Below are 11,718 nucleotides of genomic sequence, written 5' to 3' on the forward strand. Positions count from 1 at the left end.
CTTTGATGTAGCCCGATCCCAAGTTAAAGCAAAAAAGTACACCTTGAGATGTTACTACTAAATCTCAACACAAAGTTGTTAACGGCTTAACAATAATATTACAACATGTATGGATGGAATCGCACTGACATGTTTGAATGTGCTCCACTGTTGTTTACTAGACTGAAACCCGCACCATGAAATGAATTTTCGGGCGGGTTAACATGCGAAGAATTTGAAGTTATCGATGCACTTACTTGGCCTTTAGAGGTATCAATTAGGTATGGCAAACGCCAATCTTCGGACTCTGGGGGAACCTTATTTTCTAGAGCTTTCTGTAGGTAAAGCAGATCTTTGTCAAGTTCTTGACGGTTTAGATATTTCACTGGATTCAGGCGTTTCAGGCGCGGCCGCATAATAGCGAAAAAATTCCCGCGAGAACGTTGTAGCTGCATAATAAACTGATCCAGAGTTTGCTTAGCAGTTTCCTTGTTTTTCCTCAATAAGGTTAGCATTTTTTGCGTTTCGCTAATTGATTTTCCCAGTTCAGGATGTCTGTCTTTCAATTTACATTTCGTGTGAGAATCACAAGCTACACCGCGGCAATTGTTTTTGTTATGGCCAGGCTGATGACAATTACTGCAAATTCCCTTGCTGTAGCAAATCATTCTCGCCTTTGAGCTTTGCCAAGTGTTCTTGTGCACTGTGCCTCCAAAAAAGTTACATTATCAACAAGTTCCTTTTTACGGCGGTCGAGAGGAGAATCGATCTCGCTTGCTGCGCTTGTAGTTGTGCTGCTTGTGTATGATGCAGTTGTCGCTCCTTTGGCTGGCCAAGTTTGCTGTCCTTTGCTAAATTCGAGTTGTTTTGGCATCAAATGTGCACTACTGTCTTGCGATTTGATTCGTCGCAGTTCTTGGTCCAGCGCTCGCTTTTCCGCGAGAAGCAAACGTTTCGGCGATGAGAATATGTAGTCTAGATCGCCGTCCTGTAGGTACTGTAAGGATTTGCGCGTCGAAAATCCCCGAGATTCAAATTCCTCTGCTAACCTTTCTATACCTGGTATCCCCATTTTTTGTAACCACTCTTTAACCTCGGACATTTCGTTTTCTTCTCAACAGTGAACAGAGGGCTAGTGTAAGAATTCTCCCGCGCACTCGATAACAATGTGTATTTTTAGTTGCACAAGAAAGGCGGGAAATAAATATCAGACTTGTCTCATTGACAGCTGTCACAATTGTCTGGGTTTGTCTCGCTTTTATGTCTACTTTCTAGTCACGCAATATTGCTGTTTCTGAATTTTACTAAAGCGGTCAGGCTAGTAAGTAAGATGAGCAAAGTTGTCATCAACAACTGTGTTATGAAAGGGCAACACGCTTGCAATCATGTAGTGAACGTGGGAGATACTTACGAGTGTCTTCCAGAAAGGAATAATTTGCACGATGGGAAAGCGATTGCAGTGCGAAGTGCTTCAAATGAAACCATTGGACACATGCCTATAAATTTATGCGACTACGTGACGGACCTCTTCTACCGTTTTCCGGGAAAATTAATAATGCTGTGGTAAGTGCTCAAACATCATTCATGATATCAATTAGTTGACAAGTGTTGGGAAGAAGAACTGTCTAACATGCATAAACTAGGTTTTATGAAACTTAAATTTTGAAAAATTGAACCCTATATGACCGGGTTGTCATAAGTATATAAATATATTTTGCTTGGCCCTACCCCGTGGGAACCTTAAGATTTTTTTATTTTCTTTTTAGCCAAATAACAAGCTTGCCTGTACCAAGCCGTGCACCCTGGCCCTGGATGTGGGAGCCAAGTGGAGGCATTGTCGTACCGTGTAATTACATCGTCTTCTGTGATCCAAAAGATCATTTACTAGTATACCAAACGTTACATACAGCAGCAATGGTTTTTGCACCTGGCTCATACGTGACTATTGCATCTTAAACTTTAATTAATGGAATAGCTGTGTTCACTGCTTTTCTGGTCTGGAAATGAGCACACTGTTGCTGTTCTAATACTTCAATGAAATTACTCTTCATCATGTATAAAGAAATCAAATGTAACCACAGTGCTTGAAATGAGATAAGCTGTTTTGCTGAGTAATACAAGAAATTCCCTCTGCAATGGCAATTTTGGTTTCTTGCTCAGCAAAGAAAGGAAAACGACGAAGAAAACTTTTCAACTGGTTGAAGCATAGTTCACATGTATTTAAATGAGGGCAATAAGGAGGCTGAAACAGTAAACGTACTCCAAACTCATCGAACATATCTCTGAGCATCCCTTCTGTAAAATGCCCGTGGTGGAAGCCGCAGTTGTCCATGACGACTGTGTCTCCTCTCTCTAAAACAACACTCCCATCAGGATTGTCCATAGTTAAGACATCTTCAAAAAATAAAAGCAATTCATTTCCATTTGAGGGACCGTCTAATATGTTATAATGATCAACACGCAAGGCTGAATGCATTAAGTTAACCGTGTAGTTTGCATTAGACGCGTATCTTTGAAATTCAAATGCCTTCTCTCCGATATAGGAGTTGCCGTATTTACGATTTCCCTCAGTTCGGATCACGCTTGCTTCATCGAAGAAATGCAATGTGCTTGGATCTAGTCGGCTGATTTCGTCAAGATATGCGTTTTGACTGTCTACGTTTGGACCTCTAGTTGACTCTAAAGGAACAGGAGTAATTTTTTTCTTAGTCATCACGAGTTCCTTTTGAAAAAATCGGCTAATGGATGCGCGTGACGGTATTTCTCCAGGTAAACAGACACCATCCAACAATACTCTTCTTTGAAGTTCTTCACTATACAGGCTTGGCTGACTTAGTTTTTCAACTTCAAGGTAAGAGCAAACATCATCATGCAGAACCGAATGTTTACGTCCACTAAGGGCATTTCGCGGTACAGAGTAATTGTTTTCATTGTACTCTTTTATAACTTTCGTAATGAATCCGGTGCTAACTCGTGCTTGCGCGCTTATTTGTCTAATTGAGAGACCGTTGTTGTGCAGATCTAAAACGTTTTCCCTGATCACTTGAGGATATGACTTTCCCATGTCGTAGACTTGGCCATGTCGATTTTCCCTCACGCGTACATTTGCTAACAAAAAAAAAATATAAAACGAAAAAAGTAAAACTCCCTCTTCTAACGAAAAAAAAAATAGTGTTTACATCTGCTACGGTAGTAGCAGTGCGATAAAAATCAGAGAACACTCGCTTACCTTGCAACATTGTAACTTGCGATCTTGCGTAACTGAAAATTTTGATCGTTACAAATTTTGAAAATTCGCGCGCCAACTCAGGCGGAACTGTCGCGTCGGCGGCCTGCGCGCATCACTAAAAATCGCTCAATAAAACCTTTTTTTTTTGGCTAGTAGACTGCATGTTTTTTTTTTCAAATGAAATGGGGAACAGCAGTTATTTACTAGTAAATTCCTGCAAAGAAAGACTGAATGTGTCTTTTGGAACAAAACAAGAGCCCTTTTTTCCGTGACCGATTCGAGACCAATGGAAACCCATTCGCTGTCTGTGGTTTCTGTGGTCTGAAGGTCTCGCATGTGATTGGTTACAACACAAAGAACATTCCAGACATATTTTAAGTGTTCACGGTTTAATAAGAAGGAGTGTAAGACGAGTTGTCATTGTCATTTGGCTATTTTTGAGTCTAATGCTTGCGTGCGCTTTGCGCATGCGCATTAGACTCTTTGTTATATGAAAAAAGCTGTTAGCAATCCCAAGGGAATGGTTCGGGATCGATAATCGTTCGCTGTAATGTAGAAAACAATGATCAGCTGCAAGAACGGACTCCGTACGGACACGCACGATTAGTTTCAATTAAAAACAGCCAATCAGCGACACGTGTTCCCACGCATAATTAAAAGTTCTTTCTCAAGTCACGATTATTCAACACTTGAACAGGACGTAACAATTTTCCAGTTAAGACATTTGTAAGCTTTTTGTGAAAATAAATCTTCGTTTTCAGTTCAGTTAAGCACTTGTGTTTTCGTCTTGCTTAAAAAGCAAGACGTCTTTGAGAAAAAATATTTCGACGGCGACTCGCGTTTATTTACACAATGCGACCAAATATTTATTTTGTTTTAAAAAATAGAAAACTTTACCTCGTATTTTGTATTTAAGATATTCGAATTTTGACCAATTTTTTCTTTACAGTGCAAACAAAAACCTTCAAAAATAAAAGATGTACATGGATAAATGTAAATCAAGTTACGCGACTAAATCAAAATGCGTTTGTTTGGCCGCTTTGCAGCATTACACTGTCCCGGCCTTTGCCATACACTGAAATCGAATTTCATGCTTTTACGACTCTCAGAGATCTTAAGTTCTTCTTACAGCTAGAAAAATCATAAAATGGTTACATTGATATGGAAGTGATGATTCGCGAAATTTTTCATCATGATAAACAGTCTTCGGTCCTGTGTATGGTAGCTCGATAATAATTGCCTAGTTTCCAGCATTCAACAGGTCATCATTATATTGACGTGAGCATTTACACCCGTTTTTAGGAAAATCTGTCACTAAGTGCTTACAGTACAATGGAGTAACAGTCACTATTTCAAGTGCTTTTATTGCAAAATCTGTTTCAAGAGTCATCATCAAAATGGTGAAAAATCTGAAAGAAAACGATGTGAAGTTCTTCAACCCTTGTTGTAATGAACATGCTTTTTGTAAATCGTCACGCAATCTTGTCCAAATGTTTAATCGTTTCTGCTTTTACGGACAATACGGAAGAAGTAACATCAACTCCTGTTCATACTTTAAATTTTGTGAAGCATATAACATTTATGACTGTTTCGTTTTCATCCATAATCATCCACGATGCCCCTAGCTTGCTATAAGCATTTTAAATTAAACTCCCGAACACAAACCTCTAACCAATTTTAACCGGCTTACGAAAACCGCGCAATCTGTATCACTATGCCATACGGCATTAGACTCATGTCACCCTTGGTGACCTATTTTTTATCATTATCATAATTTTTACACACTGTTTTCCACTTAAGCCTTTTAAGCATAAAATTTTCTTTCCAGTAAAGCCTAAAATTTACTTTCCAGATCGGGTAAGTATTTTGGTTCATTTTCGTTTTTTTACTTTCCAAGAAGAAAATTTACTTTCCAGTGGAAATCGGGAGAGTGTTAGTATCGAGCCCTGGCTTGCACTTCATGAATGTTCACTTGGGGAATATTTGTAATGCCGCTTTGCTTTGGTCCTCGCGCATTTTACTCCACTCGCTTGGTTACTTCAAGGTACCGGAACTCTTCTCTCAATTTATATTCCCCTCTTCCTACAACAGCTAGCTCGATTTCTTGCTTTTGAATTTTAATTAACCTCTCAACAGAGGATGCAAAAGAAAATTCATCCACTTTTTTCTTTCTATGTGTTTCACGTGACACGAAGTCTTGCAAGACGTTGTTGGTTGTTTCTGAGCGGTTAGTTGTAATCCTTTTTCGGGGGTGGAAGAGGAATAATGTGATGTTGATTATTCCATTATTCCGACTCAAAAATTTCCGTTATTCCATTATTCCAGGCACGAAAAGATCATTATTCCGTTCGACAAAGTCTATTTATTCCGCAAAAATAAGCTTAACTTACCTTCGTTTAACTGACAGTCTTCTGCAGTATTCTTGAAGTTATCCGGATTATGCTAATTTTAAACTCAAGAATATCAAAAAAGTAGCTTTTATTCGATTATATGGCAAACTTCTACCTTTAACTGTTTTCCAGTTATTTTTTTAGGATATAAACAAGACTGCGTTCCATTTATAACCACTAGGTAACAATAAATCGTCGTTCTTCAGTATAACTTAGCTGTGAACATCAAAAAGGCACGATTCCGCTCTACAGGTTAATGCTTATATTAGTTTCGAATGCGGCGATTTCGGCCACAATGAAGTAGATAACATAACAACATTCGAGGACAAAATCTAAACATTGATCGTCAGAAATTAAACCAGTTAAAACCCATGCACTTGTTACTAACTTTTCCTGTCGTTGCCGCCTACCGCATTAGCATCTAACGATTCTCAAGCTGAATAGTCGTCTTTATCAGCCTCTCTCTTAGGCAAATCTGGAGTCAGACTATTGACATCGTGTATCGTGTTAACGTGATATAAAAGTCAAAACAGTTTACAGAATCTTTCTTTTGATCCTATAATAGCAATTGCATGACAAAAAAATCGGCTAACAACTTCAATCGTAAAATACTGAGTAGCCTTAAAAACCATTCCACAGTACATATCTTGACGAGCCACCGAAAACTGAGTGGATAAGGAAACCTATAGATCCGATAAATTAAAGTCAAATAACTGAAACTCTACCGATCGCAACAATCATCACCACGACCATTCTCATTTGTTACATACTGTATTCTCGACTGACCTGGTGTTGCCATTTCATCAATGCACAAGTAATGTACACTGTCACGAGAAACTTTGAATAAATACTCAACAAAGCCTCAGTCTCGAGGTCAAGCGACCACTTCTAGTTGTTACAGAAACTCTTGGTTCGAATGACTCGGGCTCATCGTTTTCTTCATCATCGGATGATTCTGAAGCGACGTCGCTATCTGGACCTCCTTTCAACTGCCTCTCGAGTCTGTCCACGTCTGCCTGGCAAATGATGTAAAATCTCCCTTGATCATCTTCACCTATTCCTACGTCAACTTTGTCAATGACGGTGTATGGCGAATTATGCGTGTCCCTATTTCCTTCGCGAAAGACAAATATGTCATCTGAAGACGAATTCGCAAGCCATGTGATATCCATAGCTCCATCTAGGAAAACAATATCAACGGATGATCTTTGCTTTACAACTAGGTCTTTGTTCAACAATGCCAGGAGAAATTCCCACTCTTCCCTTTTTCTAGCATGTCTGACAGCCACTACATCACCTTTCGTAAGCCAGCTGTGTTGGCATGGGATCATCTTCGCGCATTAATGAGAAGAAAGACTCTATACCTAGGGTAACCAAAAATGCAAAACAGATTTTCTGTGTAATGGAACTTACATGGATCTCTTCAAAGAGGTTTACCAAGCGCCAAAGGGACTTGTGCATGAGTGCAAATGATCTTCGGGTGGCATATGGAATGATTTGATCAGGGCCTTGCGTTGACCTCCTTCCAGTTATTTTACGATTCTCTACTTCCCATTTGAAAAGAAAGTCGACCACTCTATCCACCACTTTCATGCCTTCTTCAAAACTCCTTGGAGGGTTACCATCATTAACGCGTTTATGATCCAGACGAAAAAGGTTTTCGTATTCATAGAGGACGCTGCAGATCTTTCGCAATGGGTCGCCTGAAGTAACAACACGAATAGCCCCGTTTCCACTATCACATAAAACAACAGTATTGCCAAAGAGGGTAATGCCATGAGGACAGTTCAGCTTAGCCGAGGGGCCAGTGCCATCTACAGTCCCTGAGTTCTTGTCCTGACCGACCCAAGCATCAACAGTGTAGTTGGGCTTCCCCCATTGTTGAACTTCCAAGACAACATGGGATACAGAATCTGTTATGAACAACTTGGTTCCCGTTTTTGGCATGGCGATTCCTGACGGGCAGCGCAAAAGAGGCGATGTGATGACCTGCAGTACAGCACCGGTGAACGCATGGCACACTAGGACTTCCGGCTTTGCTGGATGAGAATTTGCCACCAACAGTCGTAGGTCGATGTATTGGACAGAAACGGGAATAAAACATGCTTTGCCAACTGGTGCCAGGGTCATCTGGGATAGTCTTCCACGTAATTTCGCTTTTTCCAGAGCAACGACGTCTTCAATTCTGAAAATACACAACTGTTTCGTATCGGTGACATAGAATTCCGGATACTATTTATCCATTCGTCTCCCAGAACAAATCCCAAATGGCCACTGCAAACACACCGCTGGACGTTGCCTTGAAATAAGCTCAAGAGTACTCACAGGGGCAATTTTCTCTTTTGGGTCACTGGCCGGTTCACAATCCTCCTCTTCCACGTTTTCTCCAGACTCAATTATATCTGCAGCATGCTGACTTCTTCTACCCTTGGATACAAATATTTCAATGTCAACCACACGCACAGAACCGTTGGATGAGTCACAGACAAAAAGGAGTGTTTCCCAAATGCAGATTCCAGAAGGATCTGCGAAATGAGCTCGTCTTCCATCTTTCATCCCTGGTTTACCAGCTGTTCCAGCAACTACAGCTACATTTGATGGACTGTGAAAGTCACTTGTCATTACTTGATTCTTTTTTAGGTCTGTAAAGAAGAGACGCCCAGTTACCTCATGAACGGTTAGGTCTACAGGACATTCAATGCATCCAGGTCGATTTTGCCTCCAGAAAGTGTACACCTCTGGGATTAGTGTCACAACAATGGGTCCGCTTGGGATGGCACGTTGCACTTCTGGACCTAAGACTTCAATTGCTGTTTCAACCGAAATCCTGTCTTAATTTTTAAGTGATTTTAAGGACACGGCCTTTCTCATTTACTGCGAGATGACTGGGTTGGAATCTCTTCGAAGAACCAGCAAAATTCGTATGTTGACAAGTGATTATCTAGCATAAGCCAATACCAAAACATCGCAGATCTTACGGACTTAATATTGTGAGGTGGATCTGGGAGCGGAACTGTGTAGCATGTTGGATGTCTCTCAGAGAGCCTCTCCATGAACGCTTTCTGTTTTGATTCACAGTCTGAACACCAACCAAGCTGTATCATTCTGTTACAGTGAATTTTGTTAGTATGGCATGTTATACACGGCCGGCCAACAGGGTGTCATTCTTTAAACCCCGCTCCTTTGCATTCGTCACACAGAGCCCTTTCCCTCAAACAGCATTCGCAAGAGAAGACACAATCTGTGTTGGATTCTAGACAGGCTTTGAAGTAGCCAACTTTTCTAAGTTTGTCAAAAAGTTCTTCAACTGATCTCCAGCCTCCTTTGGAACCTGCATAGAACACTGCCACTGGCTTGCTAATAGTGTTGGCCATTGATGTAACATGTGCTTCAATTGCTTGCGATGAAAATGTTGTCTCCTGTAAGAATTTTACAATCTCACTAACTGGTCTAATACTTAACTGCTGAATTTGTTCCAAAGAAAGAATAGGTGGATCAGTTAAACCAATAAGACCTTGGTCCTGTACTGAAACTTGAAGTGAGGGTTTGATTGCCATGCCGTCGATAGAAGTGACAAAAAGAAAACTTGTTACTCCAGTTTTGTCTATAGCTACAGGTTTAGACATGTTCAGATACTCGTACAGATGCAGCAGATCTGTAACATTAACACTACTGAACACGTGGGGCGTGGGATTATTGGCTGTAATGGACCGCGGTGAAAGGCCTGCAAAATTGTGTGTTGCTATCCATTTTTTTAGGACTCATTGTTGTGTCTGCCAAGTTGCCTTTACCGAAACCACCTTTTCCACAAAAAAGTAAGATGCTGATTTGCCATGGAGAAGTTTCCTCATTGCCACTTGAAATAAGCGTCCGAACCTCTTTTGCGGAAGTGGCATACTTCTTTGAAGCAACAATTCGACTGCGGCTGATTACACTTGTTCCGGCAGGAACATTTTCTTGTCGTATTATTTCTGTAAGATAGAAGCTGCATACTTTGTCGATCGACGCATTTGCCGGCAACGTACTCGTGCGGGCGTTGAATTTTCTTTTCTTAACTTCGGGAGCCAGTTCACACTATTCAACTCTACAAATGAGCCTACCTTTCAGGGACCGCGGAGGGGGAGGGGCTGGTAGGGCTATAGCCCTACCACTTTTTTGCTTGGGTTGATTTTTTAGGGCTCCAGATGACATGGATAATGTATGAATTTTACCACTTGAAAGTAACAAAACGTGTCTACTCTTGCATATGCGCTATCCGGATCACAAAGTCAACTGGATTCAAGGCCCAAATGGAACAATTTGACTTTTTCAGTTCTTTGGTTTGTATCTTTGAGAGCGGCTTTATTCTCACACCGATCATTTATCTAAGACTTCAAGGGACAAGGATGACTGCTGCTAGTGGACTACGCCTGGCAAATCTAACAAAGAAAACCTTCATAAAATGCGCACTGATCAGAGCTTCGACCTTTTCTATACTGGTGTTGCCCGCTTCTAACAAAGCGGCGCATTTCTGGCTAGACTGAAGGTTGGTGCTGCTGCACCAACCGGCTATCTCTAAACTGCCAAAGATTACTTCAGAAGAGTGAGGCCCTTGATCTAATCGTCAGTGCTATAGAAAGCAGGAAAGGAGATCCTTTTGGTTAAAGCTGCTAATGGTAACGACTATGAGCTATGATCAGAATTCAAGTTTTTTGAAGCAGCATACAGCGAAGATGTTTATACTGGTACGCTACCTAGGCAGCTAAGTGTTTTGGAAGTTAAGTTGAAGGAGAAAGGTTGAAGGTTCCAGAACCAGAGAAGAAGCTGGTTCAAGAAGTCCAAACTATCTGTAAACTGCCGCTTGCTGTAAATCCTGCTACCAGCGCTGCTTTCGAGTGTTTATTCTCATCTGCCCGACGTCTCAAGGACCTGAAGACATCGCTTTAATCAGGTTAATAGGTCCAGGATGGGTGATGAAAGGTTTAGCAACCTATCCGTGTTGAATGGCCACAAGCAGAGAACAGACATTGTCTATGTAGCTGACGTCGCACAGGAGTTTCTTTTTCACAACGAAAACCGCAAGAAAAACAGCAGGTTTAGGTAGTTTTAGTTAACATATTTACTGTTTTGGATGGTATACCAAGTGTGGACGGCTGTGTTATATTTATTGGGGTTGTAAATATGATGGGGCGCAAATGAATGATAAACGGCGGAAAAGTTACCCCTAATGCTTGTTTGTCTTGGCCAGAGTTTTTAGCCCTACCACTTTAAATGGGTCTCCGCGGTCCCTGCCTTTTCTTCTTGTGTTTTCTACGACTTTGGCGATCATATTGTCCGCGATCGGTCCGCTCCATGCCACTGAGATAATGTAAGATAACTGCAAAAATTGAGTGACAAGTAAGGTAACGATTTAATGGGAGAATATTTAGAAAGAACGACAATGCCTTTTAAAAGTCACTGAAACTAATCTAAGTCAGCAATGCAAAGCGACTGCCGCAAGCTTCAATTCAATATCTTGGAGAAAAACAGCCGCATTGCGAACGGTCCACAGATATAGAAAGTCTCTCCAGCAATGAGAAATGTGAAATAAGATGTCTAAGAAGTGTTCATTCTTTTATAATTATTTCCATTCGCTGTTTTCACCGTTCCCATAATACATCCTGTTTGCCCCCCAAAATTTTTGCATAAGCATTGTTTTCAATTTCTCTTGGGATTTACAGTGACGTGCAATCGTCCCCAGAGAAATTGAAAACAATGCTTATGCAAAAATTTTGGGGGGTTATTTAAATAAAACAAGATGTATTATGGGATCGTGAAAAAAGCGAATTGTTTAGAAAGACAATAGGACGGACCTTTTGAATTGAACAACCTTGATCCGGCCGTGGTCTTGTCGAGTCTTGTGTGATGACGCGAGCGTCGACGAGCGAGCACATGGCTATGGGCCTGAATGGAAGACTGCGATCATAGGGTACAGCGTTCTCACACTCACCACGCAGTGGTTTGCAAAATCGCAAAACGGAATAAAACTGTTTTATGCTGTTATATCGGCTCTTCGCTTCATTTTCAATCATTTTAAACTCACCACTGGACATGGCACAATTGTACTATCATTTATTATTTTAAAATAAAATCGTTATTCCA

At 40.8% G+C, this 11,718-nt stretch overlaps 1 protein-coding gene across 1 annotated transcript; it reads right to left on the minus strand.

Annotated features, from left to right (window-relative positions):
• Nucleotides 1–2,044: 2,044 nt before the first annotated feature.
• On the minus strand, nt 2,045–3,043 carry LOC144648289 (uncharacterized). Its single transcript, XM_078507901.1, has one exon. The coding sequence runs from the start codon at nt 3,041–3,043 to the stop codon at nt 2,045–2,047; it is 999 nt and encodes a 332-aa protein (XP_078364027.1).
• Between the last annotated feature and the right edge of the window lie 8,675 nt (nt 3,044–11,718).

Source organism: Oculina patagonica, chromosome 4 (assembly GCF_052425735.1).
Source record: "Oculina patagonica isolate OP01 chromosome 4, crgOcupat, whole genome shotgun sequence".
In the NCBI taxonomy this organism is placed as follows: domain Eukaryota; kingdom Metazoa; phylum Cnidaria; class Anthozoa; order Scleractinia; family Oculinidae; genus Oculina; species Oculina patagonica.

What these genes read in the sequence shown, in the direction of transcription:
- LOC144648289 (XM_078507901.1), bottom strand. Translation starts at nt 3,043, where the DNA reads ATGGGAAAGTCATATCCTCAAGTGATCAGGGAAAACGTTTTAGATCTG.